General features: G+C 38.4%; 1 protein-coding gene across 9 annotated transcripts in view; it reads right to left on the minus strand.

Annotated features, from left to right (window-relative positions):
• syngap1b (synaptic Ras GTPase activating protein 1b) overlaps positions 1 to 24,990 on the minus strand; it is a 165,770-nt gene that overhangs the window by 24,979 nt on the left and 115,801 nt on the right. For 6 of the 9 annotated variants that reach the window (XM_065298814.1, XM_065298807.1, XM_065298810.1 and 3 more), the window contains exons 9-19: positions 22,975 to 23,310; positions 22,449 to 22,593; positions 18,064 to 18,208; positions 17,261 to 17,497; positions 14,787 to 14,988; positions 12,262 to 12,467; positions 11,975 to 12,188; positions 7,878 to 8,438; positions 7,129 to 7,566; positions 3,281 to 3,457; positions 1,175 to 1,386 (exon numbers count right to left, since the gene is read on the minus strand). In XM_065298814.1, the coding sequence (XP_065154886.1) occupies positions 1,175 to 1,386; positions 3,281 to 3,457; positions 7,129 to 7,566; positions 7,878 to 8,438; positions 11,975 to 12,188; positions 12,262 to 12,467; positions 14,787 to 14,988; positions 17,261 to 17,497; positions 18,064 to 18,208; positions 22,449 to 22,593; positions 22,975 to 23,310 (2,873 nt within the window). The remainder of the gene's footprint in view (positions 1 to 1,174; positions 1,387 to 3,280; positions 3,458 to 7,128; positions 7,567 to 7,877; positions 8,439 to 11,974; positions 12,189 to 12,261; positions 12,468 to 14,786; positions 14,989 to 17,260; positions 17,498 to 18,063; positions 18,209 to 22,448; positions 22,594 to 22,974; positions 23,311 to 24,990) is intronic. The other 3 variants (XM_065298809.1, XM_065298808.1, XM_065298816.1) reach the window with 3 other exon arrangements.

Genomic DNA, 24,990 nt, shown 5'->3' on the forward strand with positions numbered 1-24,990 from the left:
CCTTTCAACGGCATTACGCACTTACGTGAGGTCGTGCTGGATCGTCACACAGCCGAAGAAGAAGAAAAGTTATGGTTTAAAAGTGCATATTTTTAATTTTTCTTGCAAAAAATGACGATCTTTTTGCTAGATAAGACCCTTATGCCTCGTTTGGGATCATTTAGAGTCCTTTGAAACTGCAATTTTAAACTGCATTAAAACAGTTAAGTGTTGGGGTCCATTAAAGTCCATTAAAATGGGAAAATCCTGGAATGTTTTCCTCAAAAAACACAATTTCTTCTCGACTGAACAAAGAAAGACATCAACATTTTGGATGACATGGTGGTGAGTAAATTATCTGGATTTTTTAAAGAAAATGGACTAATCCTTTAAGATTTAGGGGCGGTTTCCCGGACAGGGATTAGACTAGTCCTAGACTAAAATAAATGTAAGAGCTGTCCAATCTGAAAACAACTTGCACTGACATATCTTAAAATACATCAGTGCCCTTTGTTTCGCCTCAAAACGCACACCAGAAATGTTTTTAGTAAGGCATGTTTGTTAAAACTAGTTATATTTCCTAATTAAACTAAGGCCTAGTCCTGGTTTAAGCTAATCCCTGTCCGGGAAACCACCACATAAGGTTGGATTTGGTGACTGACTTATAACATACAGTATAGGGGCGGTTTCCCGGACAGGGCTTATCCGAGTCCCAGACTAAAATGCATGTTTGAGATGCCTGAATTTAACAACATTTTGCCCTGACATGTATCTTCTTAACATATATCCGTGCCATTGTTTTGTCTCAAATTATTCACCAGTATTGTTTTTGTAAGGTATGTTTGTCAGGGAAACCGGTACAAAACGCCCTTTTTGCAGTTTCTTAACTAAAACACATCAAAAAACTCTTCTGACATTAAGAGAAAATGACCAAACACACACATATTGCTCCTATTACCCTGTGTAAATATCCGTGTTACAATTAACCCTGTGTTAGTTTGTGCTCCGCTCAACCCTATGAGCTGATTTTTAGTGGATGATTATAGTCAGTTCATCTTGGAGATGTCCCACTAACATCTGAAGTATCCAAACACTTCTCATCTAATCACAAAGCCAAATGAATTTAAAAATAACCTATTTAACTTCACCGTGTGAGCGTGTGACCGCTGTTTCACCAACTTCCTTCTGGCATTACCTGTCAATAATTCCTTTAATCTGGGTGTCTTTCTCCATCTGCTGATGTCTCAAGCGTCTCTCACTGTCCTCCAGGCGGCTCTGATACTGCAGCAGGATCTTATTGGTCTGCTGTTCCTGAGATAACAGCCTCCTCTCGTACTCCTCCAGCTTACGGTGTGACATCATCAAACGCTCCTTCAGTGAATTAATCTCCTCCTCGTACTCTCGCACCTGCGTCCACAAAACAGAGAAGAGGACACCGGTTTTGAAATGTCTTTTTGTATGATCTAAACTAATGCAAGTTATAAATATACATAAGACCACATTGCTTATTTGTTTTTGGTGAAAGTAAGGCATACGATGAACTAATCAATTAAATTTCGAATGCTCCGCAAGATGCTTTACATGGATGCAACTCAGGTTTTGAAACAGAGCCCATGCTAAACTCTCATGTCATCTTTTAGGAATCATAAAGGGATAGATCATTTACTTACCCTTACGTGGTTCATAACCTAAAATGTTAAATACATTTCTTTGTTTCAATGAACACAAATGAAGATATTTAGAAAAATGTTCTGGGGCACCATTCACTTCTATAGTATAATTTTTTATACTAATTAAAGTCAATGGTGCCCCAGCTCTGCTTGGTTACAAACATTATTCAAAATATCTTCCTTTGAATTCCAACCCATGCACAAGGGTCTTATCTAGCAAAACGATCGTCAACCCCCCCCCCCAAAGAAAGACTTTTAAACCACAACTTGCATTACGTAATTACGTCAAAAGGTCACACGTTGCATATGTGAAATGCGAAATTGGGGGCCGTTTTAAACAATAAACTGACACAAAGACATTAACTCTTTACCAGCCATTGACGAGTTATCTTGTCACTTAAGAGAAAATATTTGCATGAAAAAACCTGTTCCTGATGAGTTTTTATTGCTATCTGTAATACCGTGATTATCCACTAGATGACACACTTACTCAATTTATACAAAAACTGAAGCAAAAAAATTATTTATTAATTTTAAACTCTGTGTATGTTTTGATGATCGTTCTGAATTTGCTCTCTAACAAAATTTCTTCACAAAAATGCAATAATTTCATCTTTTTGCAAAAAAACTATTTTTGAAAAAATACCCATATTTCAGAATTTATAAGCAGAGAAAAAAACTTTCCAACAAAAAAAGGATGACGGGGAATGAGTTAATTGGGATTGTTTAAAAACTTCTTGGATAACATGTGGGTGAGTAAATTATCAGATTTTTTATAAAAGTGGAATAATCCTTTAAAGATGCTAATATTAACACCAGATATCGAAGATAGGAAGACACTGACCAGAACTTTCACGCATGCACATCGGGATCTAATGAAAAAAGGTTGTGTGTCACCTCCAACTTGTCTACATAAACTTCCAGAGGGTCAAGTTCAACTGGGACGAACTGACCAGAAGCTCACGCTGTTCTCTGTTTATTTCCAAGACCTGTTCTCATTTAATATTTAAAAAAATGCATAAGTGAGGCTGTCAGCACCATCTGTTGCTGGGGTGAAAGAGTCAAAGAGCATTTTCTTGACACGTGCAAGGTGTTTTCTGAGAGATACAGGTTCACTCGGTCAACCGACGGTCTAAATTTATTTTGTAACCCTAAAGTAAACTCATCAGCACTTAAAGGAACAGTTCAACTTAAAGGGGACATTTCACAAGACTTTTTTAATATTACAAATACATCTTTGGTGTCCTCAGAGTACCTATGTGAAGTTCTAGCTTAAAATACCATATAGATCATTTATTAAAATTGCCACTTTGTTGCTGTGAGCAAAAATGTGCCGTTTTGGGTGTGTCCTTTAAAATGCAAATGAGCTGATTTCTGCACTAGATGGTTGGATAGTGCAGATTAAGGGTCGGTATTATCCCCATCTGACATCACAAGGGGAGGCAAATTTCAATGAGCTATTTTTTCACATGCTTGCAGAGAATGGTTTAACAGAACTAATTTACTGGGTTGATCTTTATCACATTTTCTAGGTTGATAAAAGCACTGGGGACACAATTACAGCAGTTTAATGTGGAAAAAGAACAGATTTTCATAAAGTACATATACTGTAGTCTAACAAAGTAACACACCCTGTCCAGACGAGACTCGTCCATGCTCTTGGAATATTCCTTCAGCTTGAACTCTTCTCTGTCGATGCGAGAACTCTCGATGTCAGCAGAAAGATGGGGCATGTTGGACACCCAAGCGACCGTTCGTTCAGAGGCAGGGGTCCCGGGGTTGAGTGTAGATGGAGATTGTGAAGAACCCTGAGGAGAGAATGAAAAACATGACGTATGAAAAAAGGCCTACGTTTTAATATTTCATATTTTCACTGAAGGAGCTGTCCATCCATACATTTTTCATTTTCTTCACATTTTCATCTTTTAACTACAGCTGGTCGGTATATCAAGCTTTAGTGATTTTCCCAGCAGGATCAGGGATGAGAAAATATCATTTGCAATAGAAGCTGCGCCAGAAATGTACACTGAGGTCAGAAGAAAGCTTTCAAACCAGCTTGCATGTTGTTCAGCATTGTTTTTAAACGGGGTGAAACTCTTTCTCTCATTTTTATTTTAAAGTTGCATTGTGTAACTTTTAGAAGGATCTCTTGACAGAAATGCAATATAATATATAAAACTATATTATCAGTGGTGTATAAAGACCTTACATAATGAACTGTATTTTTCTTTATAACTCAGAATGAGATGTTTTTATCTACATACACCGATGGTCCCCTTACAATGAAGTCGCCAACATGTTTCTAAAGCAATAGCAAAACGCATTATTAACTCTTTCCCCGCCATTGACGAGTTGACTCGTCAATTAAGAGAAAACGCTTGCCTGCCAATGCAGAGTTTTTCTGGCAATCCGTATTTCCGCTATTAACCACCAGGTGGCGCTTTTACCCAACTTATAAAACCCAGAACTATTGCCTTAGGGGAAATAGTTTAAACTCTGTGTATGTTTTTGAGGATCGCCTGAATCTGATCTCTATCAAAAATCCTTCACAAAAATGGAATTATCTCAGCTTTTTGCTCAAAATGTGGTATTTTTGAAGAAGCCTACCCATATTGGAGAGGTGATAATGTCAGGACCCATCTGAAATCATGTGTTTTATTACATCTAGTCTTTGTGTTCGGGGTCCTGGCAGTACCATGTTTTATGGGGGAAATGTGTGGTTTTAGTATTGGTTTATTCTGACCACGCATTTCCCAGGTCTCGTCACTTTTTCTCCGATCCCTTACACTGTAAAAAGATTCCGTAGAAATTACAGTATTACTGGCAGCTGGATGCCAGTAACTTACTGTAGATTAAAATTTATGTTAATTACCTGCAACAGTTTGTTCAAAGTTAAATGAAAATTAAACATTAGCAAGTATGTATCTTTACAGAATAAAACTAAAATAACAGCCTCAAGCAAAGCATTCTGGGAAACAAAATCTGAAGGAAAAACCCAGAAAAAGGTTGATGAGGATTTTTGGTTCCCAACATGCTTTGCATGAGGCTGTTATTTTATATTTTTATTCTGTAAGACAAAGACTTGTTAATGTTTAATGTTCATTTAACTTTGAACAAACTGTTGTCAGTAAATAACATAAATTTAAATTTACAGTAAATTACTGGCATCCAGCTGCCAGTAATACTGTAAATTCTACGGAATCTTTTTACAGTGTACTTGTAATGATTTCCAGGTGTATGTAATTTACTTTCTCCCTATTTAAGAGACCTTAGCCGTTTCTCAATATGCGTTCTTGTCTGTACTTGTGTTCTTGTGGACTTGTGAAACGTCATCAGTCGCGGCCCAAGTACTGTTCCAATTCAAAGTTCGCATCAAGCCCAAGTTCACATAAAATCCCCGGATGTGTTCTTGATCCGCCCATTTTATCGAGGATGCATCAGAGGAGACTTGTGTGGACTTATGACAGCAAAGTTTCCCAGAATGCATTTCGCGTCAGGAGTTCGTTCTTCCGAGTCTGAACTTGCAAGTTCGAACTACGAAGGACACAAGTCCGAGTTCGGCGTACTTGGTTTTGAGAAACGGCTCTTGTGTTTGTTGTCCAGGGCGCGTTCGTCTTGTTACCATCCCTGTCGTGTTCCAGAGTCTTGCATTGTGAGTATTGAGTATATTTAGTTAATGTTGGTTCATGTTTAGTTTTATGTTAGTTTAGTGTAGTGTGATCCTGTCTTGTTTTACCCCCTCGTGGGTTTTTGTTTTCCCCTGTTTGTCAATAAATTATTCATTTTAGTTACGTCTGCATTTGGGTTCGTTCTTTGTCTGAAATCCTTACAGATAAAAGAGAACAAATGAAGGCTGGACATTTTTTTTTGGGGGGGGGTCTGTTCTTTCATTTGATATATAGTATGTTTATATATTTAAAGAAGAACATTTTCTGGAAGGCAATAAACATTTGGGAACATCATAAAAAATGCTGGCAACTTTTTTTTTTAAACGCTGGTGGGGAAGTTTATGTCTTTTATAACATTACATAAAGCAATAAAAAAACTTTGTGCCTTTCGAAAAGTGTGTTTTCTTTGACAATATTTAAAATCTTCTCAAAAACAACTTTCTCCAACTCAACTTTGTACATTTATAAAGAGATAAAGAGATGCTGTACGTTGTGCAGATTTGGGCAACTTTTTAAACTGTTTCAGCGAGTAGTTTTTTCTTCAGGTTAAAGATGAATGCATTTGTTTAATAGTTATTGGTATTTTGGCTGTAAATAGACAGGCTAGTTTTGAATGTCCACTGGGCTGGCTTTGATACGCAAATCTGGCAACCATGGCGGTGCGTTTACACAGACATTTGGTTCATATTATAGACCCTTTTATAGCCCATGTGATCAAATAGCCTGCGCGTGCATTTTGTGGTGTTATTCCCCAGTGGTTCTAACGTGTTAGCAATTCAGAAAGTTTCCCAGCATCAAAATGTCTGGTTGTTGCGTTTGGTTGCACTAATATAATATACTAGTAAATGTATATATGTATCTGGCAACTTTATTTTTGGCCATCTGCTAACGTCTTCTATCCACTCCACTATAGTACACGGATTGGTAGCTGTGTTGAAAAAGTTGATAAAGTCAACTTTTTAAAATAACTTTCTCTGTCTGTGTTGGTTCACTGCTGATTCTTGCCATATTTCCGTTGCCAAAATAAAATGTCAAATATTTCAAAATAAAAAAGGAAGAAGGTCATACAGATTTGGAATGACATGAAGAACATACTTTTCTGAGTGCAATAGCTCTTACTATCTATTACATGTATAAGAAGTGTTTTTATTTGTGTTACCATTAGACACATGAAACTTACACACAGTAAATGATTCATTACACGCTGTTAGAACAAAATGGTCCAAAAATGGTCTTCTGTTGTCACTCGGGGTGAACCCTTTCGAAAAGTACACCTTTGGACCTAAAAAGTTCATTTTAGTACCTCAGAGGTACATATTGCCACCAAATGCATACATATCTGTACCTAAGGGTCCTTTTTAACTCTTTCCCGCCATTGATGAGTTGTCTGGTCAATCCGCAATACCGCTATTATCCACCAGGTGGCAACTTCCGCAACTTATAAAACCTGGAAGTATCACCCTGGTGCAAACAGCTGTATGTCCGTCTAAGTTTTGAGGATCGCTCTGCATCTGATCTCTATTAAAAGTCTCTTACAAAAATTGAATTATCTCGGCTTTTGGTGTTTTTGAATAAACCTACCCATATTTGAAAGGTGATAAAAGAGAACTGGTGAAGGTAGGATGAAACAGGGGGTCTGTTCTTTCATTTAATATATTGTATGTTTATATAGTTAAAGAAGAACATTCTGGGAGGCATTAAACTTTTGTGAAAACCATGAAAAATGCTGGCTGGGAAAGAGTTAAAGGGTACAGCGCCCCAGTGACAGCTTGGGACCATTTTTTTACCTTTTTTTTTGAAGATTCACTCACCTGTTTGCTCACTGTGGGCTTGAGGAGATTCTGTTGTTGAACCTGTTGCCGTTCCTGATGTGATTTGGATTGTTGTGTAGATTGTGGTGTTCCACCTTGAGAGCCCTGTGACCCCTGGCTCTCCCTGGTGGAGCTCTGCTGATGCGGTAGGCCAGGAGGCGTGCTGTCTTTGACGGACAGCTGCTGCCGGGGCCCCTGCTGCCGGCCCCCGAAACCGGACTCCGGGGACTGCAGCAGGTTCCCGCTCTGCGGCCTGGTTTTGCCTGCGGGTGCGGCGGCAGAACTCACGGAAAGCTGATGCGAGGGTTGAGATTTCATTCGCTGCGTGGGAGGAGCCATGGATGTCTGACGGACAGGCTGAACGGTGGTGGGAGGCGTGGCAAGCGACGAATGAGATGTGCCGGTCTGTGATGTCATGCCCGTCATCTGCTGCTGATCCTGATCACGACACACAGGCTTACATTACAACAACCGTCTCACTGCCACTGGCGTATGATACGAATATCTCATTTGAAATCGCCATTACAAACGGTAAGACGGTCACGGGATGTTTACAACAGTCAGAACTAAACCTTCTATGATGTTAACACTTTAAGTCAGACTCGGTATCTTTTGGATTGCATCTAAACATGGTCCAAAACAGAGATAAAGTACATTCAAATCTCAAATTATTGCTTACATTCGCATTTGTATAGAAATAAAGAGGACGCCGAACTTCTCAAAAGCCAACGAAGAGATCAAGCAAATACCTGCAAGTGCATTGGGACCTGCCGTCGCCCGTAGTCGCTCTGATTATGTCGGGTGTAGTCGTCACTGTAGCTGTGTGAGTGAATGATGCTCGGCTGACCCAGGTGAGGTCCAGGTCTGAGGGTGGAAAGGTCCTCGCTCCGGGAGAAGCCGCCGTGGGCGAACTGTGGCATGTAAGCGGGGTGAGAGGGGTCCGGTTCAGGGGACAGCAGCAGAGGAGGCGGCGGCTGAGCTCGACTGTGCTGGTGATGAAGCTGCGGCCCGTCTGCGGCGAGGTGGAACAGGGGATTCTGGAAGGAGAGGGGGTAGCGGAGAGCGGCGGCCTGCTGTTGCTGCTGCAGCGAATCGCTGGTGGTTCCCATCTGGCTCAATCGGAGTCCCCCGGACATACTGGAGCCCCCGGACCCGGCCGACATCCTCCCTCCGGCGCGCAGCTGACCTCCGAGACCTCCTCCCAAACCCGCGAGCCCAGCGTAGCTGCCGAGGCCGGCAATCGAGGCCTGGGAAGAGTTGAGCATGTCCCCCATAGACTGCAGGTTAGAGACGCTGTTCATTCTTGAGTCCTGGAGGTCCATCATAGAAACGTTTTCATTAACATCTAGACTCTAGGGGGAGAGCGCTGCAGCTACCTGCCGTTCGCAGCGGTCGTGGGGCGGTTACGCACGTGGATAGACAGCATTTATGTGTTTATTAATGTGAGATTGAAATAAATGATTCACCCGAAAAGCAAAATTCGGTCATAGTTGTTTTAAATCTGTATGCTGGTGTAAGCGATCAGTTTATAGTGCCTACCTCTGTCATGGTGAAAAAACCATAGACCGTACAAATATGTACGTAGTGTCTGTGGCATCACCCATAAGTTTGTGAAGAGGATTTTTAAAGCCAATAGTTGGCGGGGCTTGCCATCGGCATCTTGAAATCGCATCACCGCGCATCACTCGCAGATAACCAAAAATGGATAAAAAGGCGGGACGTGGGTGAAGCTAAGGTGGCTGATTACTGAAACCATGCACGACTAGCTCGACTCTAGTGACAGCGGTGGCTGTTCACCCGTCACTCAAGTGGCCACGCCCTTAATTATGCAGAACTTTAACACTTATCATAATTTAAACGGATGAGTAACAAAAAATCACCCCCTCACAGTTGTCATGAAGGGCAAAATAAGCTATTCAGACCAAAAACTATTTTTGTACCAGGATGTAAACATATGATTTTCTATTGTAAAGTTGGCCATTTTAACATGGGGTCTATGGGGGTCCTTTTGGAGCCTCTAGTGGCCAGTCGATGAACTGCAGTTAAAGTCACTTCCGTATTGACTTCATCAGAGAGATCGGAAGGTTGCGCTCAAACTCATTAAAGCAACATAAAATTAGTCCTTATATAGTTCACCCAAAAATTATCTTTCAGCCATACATTGTCAAAGTTATATTAACGGGATAGTTCACCCAAAAATCTTTCATAATTTCCTAACTCTCATGTTTTTACCAACCTGCATACATTTCTTTGTTCTGATAAACACAAAGAAAGATATTTCGAAGGAATGTTTGTAACCAAACCGATCATGAGCCCCATTCACTTCCATAGCAGGAAAAAAAGAATAGCACGGGGGCTCATGAACGATTTGGTTACAAACTTTCCTCAAAATATCTTCATTTGTGTTCATCGAAACAAAGAAATTAATACCGGTTTGAAACAACATGAGAATGTGTAAATAATGACAAATTTTTCATATTTGGGTGAAATATCCCTTTAAATAACTCCCTGGCTCTTTTCAGCTTAATAATGGAACTGAATAGTGCCCCATTTTTTATGGATAGTGCCCCATTTTTTATGGATAGTGCTCCATTTTTAAATGTATACATAAAAAACTGTAATTTGAAATTCAGCAATGTTTTGGTAACACTTTACAATAAAGTTCATTAGTTAACTACATTAGTAAACATGAACTAATAATGAATTGCACTTATACAGCATTCATTAATCTTTGTTAATGTTAATTTCAGCCATTACTAATACTTTATTCAAATCTTGTTAACATTAGTTAATGCACTGTGAACTGAAACGAACAAACAAGGAATAGCTTTATTTCTATTAACTAACATTAACAAAGATCAGTAAATACTGTAACAAATGTATTGCTCATGATTTGTTTATGTTAGTTAATACATTAACTAATGTTAACTAATGAACCTTATTGTAAAGTGTTACCAATGTTTTTTAAGGAAATATTTATATTTCAAACTATGTACAAACTCGGCTGTACACGTGTTCATGAGACAGTAAAGGTCAGGCAGAAGGCCCATCGCTTCACTTTGTTTGTTAAGTTCATAACTTTTTTAAGTAAAATTTTTGGCCATGTTTGCCTTTATTAGGTAGCTGGAGAGGACAGGGTAGATAGATGGGTACAGGATCGGCAAAGGGCTTCAAGCCGGGATTCGAGATCGGGTCGCCGAAAGGTTTGCCTGCACCATATGTCGGAGCACTGCCGACTACACCATTGGCTCCGACACTTTAGAAGACATTAAATAACCATATGGACTTGTTTTTGATGGATGTATGTGCTTTTTGGTTAGCTTTAAAAATGGGGCACTATCCAGTGCCATTATAAAGCTGAAAAGAGCCAGGATATTATTTAATATAACTCTGAAATAAGAAAGTCATAAACACCTAGAATGGCTTCAGAGTGAGTAAAATAAGGACTAATTATCATTTTGGGGTGAACTACACCTTAAGGACTTATATTTTGATGTCATACAATTGTTTTGGGTCTAAAATTTAAAGGATTAGTCCATTTTCTTAAAAAAAATCCAAATAATTTACTCACCACCATGTCATCCAAAATTTTGATGTCTATCTTTGTTCAGTCCAGAAGAAATTATGTTTTTTGAGGAAAGAATTCCAGGATTTTTCTCATTTTAATGGACTTTAATGGACCCCAATACTTAACAGTTTTAATGCAGTTTAAAATTGCAGTTTCAAAGGACTCTAAACGATCCCAAACGTCTTATCTAGAAAAACGATTGTATATCACTGGTCCTGTGACACGCCACCGCGACCTGACGTAATTGCGTAATGCCGTGGAAAGGTCATGTGTTACATATATGAAACGCACATTTGCGGACCATTTTAAACAATAAACTGACACAAAGACATTAATTAGTATCATTCCACATAACGGTCCTCTTTCTCCACACTTGTCAACACTGGGGCGTAGTTTCGCATACGTCCTCCATGACCTCTTGAAGTGATGACGTATTGCATGAGGTCGCGCTGGCGCGTCACACGACCAGAAGAAGACGAGAAGTTGTGGTTTAAAAGTGCACATTTTTTATTTTTCTTGCCAAAAATGACAATCGTTTCACTAGATAAGACCCTTATGCCTTGTATGGGATCGTTTAGAGTCCTTTGAAACTTCAATTTTAAACTGCATTAAAACTGTTACGTGTTGGGGTCCATTAAAGTCCATTAAAATTAGAAAAATCCTGGAATGTTTTCCTCAAAAAAATCAACATTTTGGATGACATGGTGGTGAGTAAATTATCTGGATTTTAAAAAAAATTTGACTAATCCTTTAAGTATGAACTGTATAGTGTGTCTAAAAGCACGATATTTTAATATAAAATTAGTTTTTCAACTATCAAAAAAAGTTTAATGGGGTGGCCAATAAAAAAATTGTATGTACAGCACACAGATTTAAAACGACATGAATGTGACTCTGAATTTTCCATTTCGGGTGAATTATTGCTTTAATGTTTGTATGTCAGGAATGTGAACCCCAAATGGTGATGCAAGATTAACAAAGAATCTCATTCGTATGTATTGTCAGCACCCACATCATCCTGCAGCCCTCTTTCGCCATGCTTGTGTGGTATTTGACCATGCAGTAAGCAGGTTCTTCTCCCCCGGGATCAAAGCGAACACACAGACCCTCAGCAAAGCTGGCGAAACGTGTGCTAGGGACCGAGCTGTTATTCAAATGAGAATTCGGACCAAACACACTGACCACAGTCATGAAAGAATCTCTTCAATTAAAGGGGCTAATATTGAAGCATAAACCTCCACCTAAACATAACGTTTCACGTTTCTCTCTGGGACTTACCTTTGGGTCTGGATCAGTAATATCAGAACTGCTAGTACAGTACGCGGGACTAGACCGGGCCAACGGGGGACGGGCGACATAGAAAACATCTTTCGATGAGGCTCTGTGAGGATGATCTCGATCCGCGAACCCCCCAATTCCAGGCCGAGATTGGGGAGCTCCGCCGCTGGACATAGCAGAAGTCGGAGAGGGCAAGCGAGTGATGTCTATCGAACTGCAGTCGGAAAATTTCATTATTACACTATGTAAAATATATAACATACGCATATTAAGACACAAAACGCTACCTGTTGAGGTCTCTCATCATGAGGTTCTGAAACTCAGACGAGACGCCTCGGTTAAAGCTGGGCCTGGAAAGCAATCTATCCGTCTGTCTTTCTGGAGGCTGTCTGTCTGTCGGATGGCTGGGCTGCCTCTGGAGATGAGGGTTACGGAGAGCCATGCTGATGTCATTTAGTAGGCGTGGCAATGGTCCAAGTTTGATGATAGCATCCTTTTGGAAAATGTAAGTTTATAGGGAGAGAGAAAGCAAGAGACCAAACTGATGACCAATCAAAAATAAGTATATTAATATTAATAATGGGCCTCATTTACTATGCATGCATACACCTGTACTGTATCAGGGGAAGAGACTTACATTTACATTCATGCATTTGGCAGATGCTTTTTCAGTGCATTAAAGCTTTACATTTATCAGGACGTAATGAACCCATGACCTTTGCGCCATCAACCAACTGAACTGAACATCCATTTTGGTGTAAAAAGATAAAAAACTATTTCTGCACATTTCAGACGTAGCTACTTTATTCAGCGTAAAGTATTTGAGTAGTGCATTTTGTACAACACACTGTTTTAAAGCAGTTTCCAAAGAATAGTGAATCCTCCATTAAACAAGCAGTACTGTATGTGAGACCGTACACATGGGGCTCTATCTTGCACCCAGCGCAATTGACTTTGTCAGTGACACATGTATCATTCGTATTTTGCACCGGCGCACAGCGGGTTTTTCCCTCCACAGACGCACGTCGGCAAACTAGGGAATGAACTTGCGCTCCCTGGGTGGTTCAGCGCAAAAAAGGAGGCACAAACCATCCCTGATGCTATTTTGCAGTTTCAAAAAACAATTGCGCCACTGACCAGAAAAAACTAGTCTAAAGTCAGTGGCGCGTGGTTCATTATGCTATTTTAAGGGCGCATGCTTGACCATAATGTAGCGTGCACAATGCGCACACACTTTGCTTATTTAATCTACACAGATGCAACAGTTATTTTTGCAAATCATAAATTGTTACAATAAAAAATATTAACACATGAGATAAGGGGAATCATAGTGGTGAGCATTGTGGTGATAGTTTTTAATTATTTTGTGGCTGCGTTAAAAAATTCTCATGCAAATAACGATTAAAATATTTTCATAAGTTTGTTGTGTGGCTGTATTACGTTTATTTTATGTAAATAATAATTAAAATGTTTTCATAAGAAACCTTAATGTAAATGAACTTGATTTGTAAGTGTACTTTGGGGTTTCTTGGGTGCCGATTTCAAAGCCCCCAAACCCTTCAACCCTTTCAGCGGTGAGGGTGGACGCAGCGATGTCCTCTGCTGGCGTCAGGTTCTGTGTAGAGGCAGATCTACCTCCCGTTACACGGCGTGCCCGATTTATGTTGGCAAGCTTGGGATTCCCCCGTCTCCTGACATCATTGTAGCGCTTGCGGCGCAACGTCCTGGGGATGCCAGCTGATGAGACAATTGTGGCTATTTCCTCTCACGCCTGTTTAACCGACGCTGATTTGGGCGGGTTTCTCCCATCCCCATACAAAACAACTTCTCTGTCTTTGACTGCTCTTACAAGAACGTCGGCTCCTCGGCTGTGAACCGCTCATGGCGTGCGCCTGGTAAATCCGTCATAATAATAGCAACCCGCCATGGAACTTGCGCACTTGCGTTTAAAGGGAATGTTGGATGATGTTCTGATTGGTTTATTTGACGTTACGCCCAAACCACACCTATGAATAATGAACCTACTTCAGACCAACCCCTTATTGATTTGCGCCTGGCGCAAGAGATATTTCTCCCGCCGGGAAAATAGCAGAGGCGCCCAAGATCCTCCCACAAAGTCACTTGCGCTTTGCGCTTCGCACTTGCGTTTCAGATCGTTAAAATAGGGCCCATGGAGTTTAAGAGGGACATGTTACCAAATTCTGACTTTTTTCATGTTTAAGTGCTATACTTGGGTCCCCAGTGCTTCTATTAACCTAGAAAATGTGAAAAAGATCAACCCAGTAACTTAGTTTTGGTAAACCATTCTTTGCAAGTATGTGAAAAAATAAGTCTCCCCTTGTGATGCCAGAAGGGGATAATACCACCCCCTTTAATCTGAACTATCCAACCATTTCATATCATTTGCATTTAAAGGGACACACCCAGAAACGGCACAATTTTGTTCACACCTACAAAATGAAAATTTTAACATGCTATAATAAATTATCTATATGGTTTTTAAGCTACAACTTTATATACGCACTTTGAGGGACACCAAAGATTTATTTGACATCTTAAAAAAGAGAAATGTCCCCTTTAAATGTTATATTAGCATTTAATTATCATCACCTCACGTACCCGCTTTAAGCCAAAATATTTTCAATGAGAAAATGAACATGACCCTACAGACGTGTTAGTAATAAAATGATTAATCAGCGATAGGTTCTGTATAAAAACACAGTTTTGCTGTGAATATACAGTATGCAACAATTACACAAAATTAGTAAATGAGGCCCAGTAATCTTCTACAAGGTTATTAAAAAGCATCTACCTTACTTAGCTGTGCCATAACTTCCCACAGAAGACTGTGCAAGATGGAAAGCTCGCGTCCCAGGTCGATGTAGCCCTCGAAACCGCCTGCATTGCTCACGCTATCTAGATTGGAGATCTCGTAGAGGAACTGCTGCATGGATCCCCACTCCATCTCTAAAAACTCATTCATAAAAGACATGTACTCCTCCTTACTGCCAAACCTGTAGTACAGTGAGGAATTAAAGAGAAATCCCATGAGCTTTGTGCTGTAATATATGAGCTATGATAATAGTGACAAAAGAACGCCAACATTTTCACATCATATAAATAGGAAAGTGTTGGTGTTATTTAGTCAATTATTGTGAGCAGTATGCTAGCTGGAGCCATTTACTTCCAGTCTTTGTGCTAAGCTAACTAGCGATGGGTGCGTCAGACAGAGTTACGGTGTCATGAGCAATTCAGTCCCCCCGGGCAATTCGGTCTCCCCTAGGACCCCGATTGGTACCTAGCACTAATGCCTGCTCAAAAATGTGTGATTGCGATATCTCGTCTGCGTAAGCGGTCTAGCAAGCTAATTACGTTGTACAAAACAGAAGCATACATTTTTTTTAAATAAAAGTTAACCAAAAAATTATATAATAAACCAATATTCATGTTGGCTTATAAATTATAATTTAAATGTGTGATTCAACTATGTAGTAATCATGTTTTGTATTAGTAATTAATGAGTAAGTAATTGTATAAGTAGACAGTAAAAAGTGGAAATGGTACAGAATATAATATCTAAAGAATATGACACCAGCAATGTGTAGATCTCCCATCTATAGCCTCATTTATATACTACTATATGAAACATCATTTAAAAGACATCAATTGTAATTTTAACAATGTTCTAACTACATAAATCATAACGTGATTTTGTAGGAATTGTAATAAGGCGCTAAGAAAACTACCCATGAGGTAGTAGGGGTCCTAGGGGAGACCGAATTGCTCGGGGGGACCGAATTGCTTATGACAACGGCACACACAGAGATGAAAAAGGTATGTGTGGACTTATCTAACTCTGGGGATACGGTGAATAAGCTAAAATCCCAAAAAGTCGGCGTGTTCCTTTAAAGTAAGGGGGAAAACCAGGTTTTAATTTACTGTTATAACGCATGTATGATAATGCATGTTCATATCATAATGGTTTATTTATTTTGTTAATAATGAATAATGTTAATACTCGTCAAAGTCTAAAGTTGAGATTAAAATAAATTTATTAATCTGTGGCAAAAAATCCTCACCAGCACATCCCTGAAGACTCAATTCGTTTGGTTTATTTTTATTTTGACATTCAAAGACGTTTTACTAATTAAAGATGCACAAACTTTTTTATTTAAGGATTAAAATATCAAAATCAAAAATGTAATATTAGTAAAAAACTGTAGTAGTGTGTGGCTTTTGTACCTTTAAAAGTACACCCTTGAATACCCTAATTTAATGCCTTAAAGGTGCAGTGTGTAAATTTTAACGGCATCTAGTGGTGAGGTTGCGAATTGCAACCAATGGCTCAGTCCATTGCTTACATCTTGCTTTTGAAACACATAGAGAAGCTACGGTAGCCGCCACCGGACAAACATGTCATCGTTGGAGACAACTTAATAAAAAAGTTTGTCTGTTAAGGGCTTCTGTAGAAACATGGTTGCACAAAATGTCGACTTCCATGTAAGGGGACCCTCTGTGTATGTAGATAAAACGTCTCATTCTAAGCCAATAAACACATAACGGTTCATTATGAAAGGTCTTTATACACCCTCTGAGTTTTGTATAGTATTTTGCATTTCTGTCAAGAGATCCTTCAAAAAATTACACACTGCACCTTTAAAGCTTTAATAAGTAAAAAATGTATGCGAGCAAATATTTCCGATTTGTCAATTAATCTGAAAAATAATCGCCAGATTATTAGATTATGAAAATAAACGTTAGTTGCAGCCCTAGTCCCATTTGATCATTGTGCTCTTGAGCAAGACCTATATTTATCTGGATGAAATGGCAACATTTAATGGACAATAAATGATTATCCTGTTAAAAATACCAGCATACTGTCTTTTCAAAACAGATTTGTACATTTTACTATACAAAAAATCTGGGATGTTGTGTCTTACTCAAGAATACATTGATGTTCACCACTATGAGGCTTAAACCCACAACCATTGGATTACAACTACAGACATTTAAAGACATTGTGTATACACCAGATTACATCTCAGTCTACACTGGAAATCTTTTAAAAATACATTATTTAAAAATATTGCTGTACAGTCGATGCCGAACTCTCTCCTGCTTCCAGTTGTTAGCAGGTAAAAAATTTTTGCAACCCAAGCCACCTTTTCTAATTCCAAATTAATCTTTTCTGTCTGATGCCTTAAGTGGTTAAAATGAGTTTTCTCTTCATATAGCAGCAAAGATGACATAGCAATAAAGTTGAAAGACTTTAAAAAGCAAACTGACTTTGAGAAGTTTGCAAGGTTCTGCACGACTTTGGCTATTAGGGTGAGTGTGCGTGACGTCTGCTCGTCGGGATATTCCTGCGTGAGGTTGAATAAGGACGGGGACATGACGGCCGGACACAGGAAGCGCAGGAAAAGGGAACCACTGATTAGTCGATCAGCAATGTCTTCCCTCCCTCTCTCTGCACATCGGACACGCCAGGAGGCAAAGACCTCCTTCAGTTCTCTTGGAAAAGCACTGGTAAGAACAAAAAACATGTTATACTTTATTTTGCTTGGCATTTACATTTACTAAGTATAATTTCATTTTTGGACCCTAAGAAGCAGTAACTTAATGGGGTGGTTTAGTGCCTAGTCCCGGACTGAAATGCATGTTTGAGCTGGAATAATTTAAAAACATCTTGCACTTAACATACATCAGGACCATTGTTTAGTATCAAGATGCACACCATTATTATTTTATGTTTGTAAAAACGACTTAATTGTCCAAATATAGCTAAGGCCTAGTCCTGGATTAATCTAAACCAGTGGTCTCCAACATGGTACCCGTGGGCCAAAGCACATTTTATAAATAGCCTCAATTTTAATATTTATTGATTACGTATTTTTATATTAGCTTGGCTTTAAACACTGATCAAACATATCAACAAATCAAATAAAATAAAATCAACAAGTAAAAGAAAAAAGTTTTGAGTAGACTGTTTCAAAAAAGTAGCCCTCCAGATTGTTTTATCCATTGTGGTTTATTTTAAGGTTGGAGACCCCTGATCTGGTAAACTGCCCCGAAGTCAACTAAATACAAACCAATGAGAGTTGACGATTTTGCAGAGGGCAAGTTCACAGCACATCCGGAGGTTGGCTTGATGTTCGGGCAGTATTGAAGGTGGAGTTCTCATGGGGTCGACTTCACAGTTCTCCTCTGACTCATACAAAGCTCTGATAAAATCACCTGAATACAAATAACCATGGACGTGTGACACATTGCACCAAACATTAGCAAAACACTGAGTAAACCCTTTTAAAAATGTTCAAATGTATGAGGAAGTTTCTCGACGCTTTAGAAAGTAACGCTGTGGTGATGGAAATGGACAAAACATTGGCAATAAAGATGATCAGTAACTTTTGGTGCACTTAAAAGTACATAAAAACATTCTCTCAACATCTCTTATTCTCTACACAGGCTCATTGAATTTAAGCAGGGTGCGATATGTGAAAAAAATCAGGGGGGGGGGGTGTTTTTAAAATATTTTGATTCATGATAATAAACTACGAACCATGGGCTTTATTTAGTCAGTATATTAACCTATCTGTATTAACCTATCTTTATTACCTACTGTCACAGGAGCGCTGACAGTAATATTCCATTCCTGATTTTACTGTTGCTTGCACTATTGCGTGGCATTTTTACTTATATCTTTATTTTAAGCCATTTTATTTATGACCATCAATTACAATGGGGGGGGGGAGGAATTTTGTACCCTGAATTTACGTACCATTGCCTACAGATAACCTGAATTGTTTCTCCATCTTTGCATCTTTTGGTTGGAGTGTCCACAAGAGGTGCTTATGTTGATGCAGGTTTATTCAAAGTTGCAAAGCAGACAAAACCGAACATTATTGACAAACAGTATACTCTTTAGTTCATGCTTGTGTGACTGTGGCGGATAAACGGCTAATGTTGAGGATTCATCTTTGGCCGAGGTACATCAAGAACTTGTTCACAGAAATCATAGTGGCGACTTACAAAAGTGACAGTAAGAATGACCAAAAATACATCTGTACATTTTAGTCGACTGTGTTTTATTCAGATTAAACCGCAAGTTGCATGTTTGCGCGCATATGACCACAAATAATTACCAAACAACACAAACCTACTTAACTCTTTCCCTGCAACTGACGAGTTAACTTGTCAATTAAGAGAAAACATTTGCAAAAAAAGTGTTCCTGATGAGGTCTTATGTTTATCTGTAATAGCGCAATTATCCACTAGATGGCGCACTTACACAATAAAAAAAACTTAAGCAAATTTTTAGATCTCGTCAATTAAGAAAAAACATTTGCATAAAAAAGTGTTCCTGATGAGGTTTTATGTTTATCTGTAATAGCGCAATTATCTACTAGATGGCGCACTTACCCAATTTATTAAAAAACTGAAGCAAATTTTTTATTACTAAGTTTAAATCTCGTCAATTAAGAGAAAACATTTGCATAAAAAAAGTATTCCTGGTGAGGTTTTATGTTTATCTGTAATGCCGATTATTATCCGCTAGATGGCACACTTACCCAATTTATAAAAAAACTGAAGCAAATTTTTTTTACTAATTTTAAACTCTGTATATTTTGATAATCATTCCAAATCTGATCTCTAACAAAAGTCCTTCATAAAAATGCAATTATTTCAGCTTTTTGCTAAAAAAATATTTTAAAAGAAAAATATCCATATTTAAGAGTTTATAAGCAGAGAAAAAGGGTTGAAACTAGGATGAAACTTTTTTCCCGTTTTAATTGTTTGTTTGAAAGCAGAGGGTCTGTTCTTTCATTTCAAATATTTGTATATTTATATATTTTTTAAAGAAAATTTCCCTGGAAGGCATTTTGTGAAAATTTTGTGAAAATGACAAAAAATGCTGGCGAGCAACTTAAAAAAAAAAAACTCGCGGGGAATGAGTTAAGAGAAAACGCTTCACTGCCAATGACGAGTTTTTCCTGCAATTCGTATTACCGCTATTATGCACCAGATGGTGCTCTTACCTAACTTATACAACTCGGAAACAACCCCTCACATCAAAAAGTTCAAACTCTGTGTGTGTTTTAATTTAGATCATTGCTCTGAATCGGATTTCTTTCAGAAGTCCTTCACAAAAATGCAATTATCTCAGCTTTTTGCTCAAAATTTTGTCTTTTTGAAGAAACCTACCCATAATTGAACGGTTCATAATTGAAACGTTTTTTTTATTTATTTTTTTTAAAGCAGGGGGTTTGTTCTTTATTTTGATAAACTATATGTTTATATATTTATAAAATAACATTTTCGGATTGGCATTAAACGTTTGTGAAAATCATAAAACTTACTGGCATTTTTTAAAATGCTGGCGTGAAAAGAGTTCCTTTAAAAACCATCCCTTTATCAAAGACGTGTAGTCTTTAATTTGTGTGTGTCTGCTTCTTAACTTGTAAAAATCCCAAGTCAAAAAACAAAACTCCTCTAGTAGACATATGACCGAAAGACTGTACTATACCAGGTGCAACATATTTCAGGTTATGCAGAAATGTAGGCAGAGGTACGTATGGCAAGTGAGCCCTGCTCATTTTTACATGCATACAAAATAAGTAATTAAATTACATGGAAAGTGTAAAGACTGTGTATATTTATGAAAATGTATTCAGTAGCACATATGTGACCAGTCACGGAAAGTAGGGACACAAGTCGGATCTGGGCATTTTGAGTTATTCACAGATTCTGAAAGTGCAGTTTCTAAGCTTTCCAACGATGTGTAACACATGGAAATCTGATAAGATTTGGAGAAGTTGTGGCCATTTGAATATAGGAACTCAGAAATACTCAAACCGAGAAAATCAAGACGAAAGGGACTCTTCTTTTCAGCTGGGGGAGACAATAGGGCTCATTTACATCTCATTTAGCTAAGCCATGCCCCCTGTAAAACCCTTTTTGAGATGTTCTAGCATCATATGTAGTATTTTATGACCAAATGACAACCCGCAAAAATAAACATGACTCTTTTACCTTTGTGGGGATCACAAGTCGAATCCAGTCTGTTTCAGATTATCCAATGACCATATTTGTCCACAAATGCGTATAATCCGTGAAATATAGATTGTTTACATCAGTTTTCGCATGAATGTCTGGTAATACAATATAATATATAATCTGAAGACTATTTAAATCGTAACATGTAAGGGTATATGAGTTTACACTCCGTTAAACACATGAACCCGCCTTCAAAGATTGTATTTAAAATAGGGAAGTAGTATAATAGATCATCCAAACAGCGCCGTCGAAAACGTGACATCCTTTAGAGATGTTACCAATGGCTCGCTCGTTCCTCCATCAGCCAATGACTTCATGGAAAATATTGATAGACAAAACATGTAGCCAATTATATGAAGAATACAACGATATCTGTGTAACTTCTGTGTGTTTGGACTCATGCTGCGCTGCAAGAACTGACATACAGATGACGTCAAAGTACCGCGAGAGTGAGTCGAAATTAAACTACTGCGTAAGATTTCTTGAAGAGCTCTCGCGGTACTTTGACGTCTTCCGACTGCGGCGCCGCATAAAGTCAGTGACGCGGCTGACGTACGATGCGGCTGACTGTTATTTGTTCCGCCCCAGCTTCTTTTATTTTTCTTTTGTTTTGTGCGCCCGAGCTTTACAGTCTGGGGAGACGCAGGCTATAAGTTTGAAAAAAAAAAAAACTTAGCAAAAATATCTGAGGAACAGGGCAGCGCGTCACTACAGTCACGTGACTTCACGCTCGAGCCGGAAGAGAAGACAATGCTGAATAAAGTCGTAATTCTGCTATTTTTGGACCAAACTGTATTTTCGATGCATCAACACAATCTTACTGACCCACTGATGTCACATGGACTACTTTGATGATGTTTTTATTAACTTTCTGGACATGGAAACCATACATAGATTTTCAATGAAGGGGAAAGCTCTCGGACTAAATCTAACGATAAAACATCTTAAACTGTGTTCCGAAGATGAACGGAGGTCTTCCGAGTTTAAAACGACATAAGGGTGAGTCATTACTTACATTATTTTCATTTTTGGGCGAACTATCCTTATTCAGTAGTCACGCTGTTCCCTTTGGGGGCGGAGGCGAAAACACAAGCTTATACAGTATGTAAATATACACACAGACAATGACGCCCCCCGCTGCACGCTAGAATCTCCGGAAAAACAAGCCTATTTTAACCGCAAAATGTACGCTTTTAAATATACAAAAACTGCTATCTCAAACATGGAGAGGCTTCTTCGTGATCTCAACTAACAGATTCTGCAATAAAACGAAAATCACAAATTTCGAAAAAAACACTTTGTTTCTCATTTTCTCGAAACTTGTGCTGCCGACTTGAGTCCCTGGTTTCCGTGACGGGTCACATATACAGTCTCAATTCTAACAGACTATAATAATATGTAATGCTGTGAAAACCGTCACCTAAAACGTCTTTGAGGTACTTGTGTCCGATGAGTTTGAGGTACTCTTCTATGGCTTTGGTGGCCAATGTGTTCTCTCTGAAGATGAGGTGCTCTCGATCAATGAATCGGTCCACCTCACACATTGCCATGTCTGAAAGAAAGTCCTTGTGCAGAGCAAAAGAAGACAGATCTGTGGTTAACACACAAACATTGTACATATGATCCAAATAAATGGCTCTGTACCAAAACCAATCATTGTCTACGGTCTACAAAGGCGGACCTACAGACCTTTCATTAAAATTGAATAAATATTTCTTACTGAATAAAGTATAGACTAAGTAGATTAATTTACTGACTACTTATTTCACACTACAATTTAGGCCATCTTGAATTTTTTTTCTAAGCTTGGCATTATGGGATTGCATTCACTTAAGTTAGGTTCCAATTTGGCCAAAACAAACGCTTTCCCTAGTCTTGCGTTGTCTATGGTAAAAATGCTAGGTTTTGGTGCAGACTAGGTACTTACGAAACAAACAAGGTTCTACCTTTGCCTTCCCTGTGCTCTGCAGGATGTGCACCAGCGCACAAGCCACCTCCTCTTTGCTCTTCACGCTCAACAGCGGCTCCAGAACGGCGCATAACGTTCGGTAGTTGTTGGTTACGTACTCTGCAAACTCTTTATAGAGCTCCATCGGCAAGATGCTCATGGTCTGAAAGCGCGACTTGAGCCGCAGGGATGCGTTGATGATTTTGCCTCCTCCCACACCTCCACCCTTGGCCAGGACGCTGGGCTGAATGACAGGGTACCACTGCTCTACAAACTGGCGACCGGTGATGCTGGAAATGGGGATGCTGACCAAGCCTAAATATGTGCTTTTCTCCTGAAATGAACAAAAAGACATAATGGGTCACCTCGCATGCCCTCAACAGCAAACAAAGAAAAAATTTTTTAGGTTTTGTATCTAGAAAACAACTAAAAACCTAGTTAAATTGTTTGACTTACCGTTTTTTTTTTTTTTTTTTTTGTATAAACGTATTATCAATTAAAACAGAATACTCTTTTTCTAGATTTGTAAATCCGTTTCTGTGGCTCAATTGGTAGAGCTTTGCATTAGCAGCGCAAAGGGTCATGGGTTTAATTCAGGGAACATGCATACTGATAAAATGTATAGCTTGAATGTGCTGTAAGTCACTTTGGATTGAAGCATTTGCTAAATGTACATTTCCAAAGCGACTTCAAGATACTTTTTATGCATGCAGGTGATTCTCGCAAAATTTGACTAATGAGATGTCATTAAACATTTTTATAAAAAAAGTAAAAGTAAGAGAATCAAAATAAGAAGCATACAGTTACAAACATCTCTTCATGCACTATTTTGATTTTACATGATTTCAAATGACATCATACAAACCAATTTTGTTGTTTTTTCCACATTTAATGGGATAATTTTCATTACCGCAACGTGTCCATGACTGGATTTGGGTTCTTTGACATGGAAATATTTATAATTAAAAAATCAAAAAAATAAAAAGCTTCAGTGCATGTTATACTATAAACATTTACAGTAAAGAAACATGTGGTATTTGATGATCATTGATAAATATAGAGACAATAATAAGGAATATAAATGTGTCCAAGACCAATTTCTCATCCTCCACAACAATTTTCAGTTATTGTTAAAGCCCTCAAGAAACTAACATTTAAAAAAAATTTGTTGGAAGGGACATAATTGACTGGGACACTCAAGATGGCTACCACGTAAGCAGTTCTTATTTTTTTCTCCAGATAAAAGTTGAAATTTAGTTTGTAATAGTACCTAGACAACTTCTTAGTTCTCATTACCGAAACATACGTTTGTAAATGCATATATTTAATGTAATATCATGTTGCAGTGATGATAATTTTTGATAAATCCTCTAAAAAAATAATGGTTATTGTAGGTCCAGACCTTTATCTTATATGTGTAAAAACAAATTGGCTTCAAGGGCTTTTAAAAAAAAATCTGATGCTGGAAACCTTCTAAATCTGGATTTCGTGAAAGTCACCCATGCATGTTCCTGGGATCAAACAAATAACATTTGCATTGCTAACACAGGAACACATATATTATATATTTTATGTTTTTAATCTATTACAGTAAATGAAAAGTTTGGTTCCAAAACGCCATAAACGCCTTTTTTATGAGTTACCGCCAAAATCAGTATTGTATCAGGTCAGTATTAAAAAGTAAATTCTTAATTTTACGCAAAATACAATATCCGCCATGTTATTCTGTCATCTTTTCTCCCTTTTTCCCAAAACGCGACAAACGGCAGTCCTCCTTCTCTGCAGAATGCGATAAATCCGCTCAACCAATCACAGCGCACCATTCCATGCATTGTAAACATTAATGGCGGCGTTTTGAATACACATGTAATTCTCGTTTTCCTCATCTACTTTGTACTTCCTGATCAACAAACAAACAAAAACAAAATAATACTTTGATGGCATTGATAAACCTGTGGTGGTTTTCTGTGACGGGGAAGAAACGTAACCCATCAAAATCTAATAATTTACGTGA

This window comes from Paramisgurnus dabryanus, chromosome 13 (assembly GCF_030506205.2).
Source record: "Paramisgurnus dabryanus chromosome 13, PD_genome_1.1, whole genome shotgun sequence".
NCBI lineage: Eukaryota > Metazoa > Chordata > Actinopteri > Cypriniformes > Cobitidae > Paramisgurnus > Paramisgurnus dabryanus.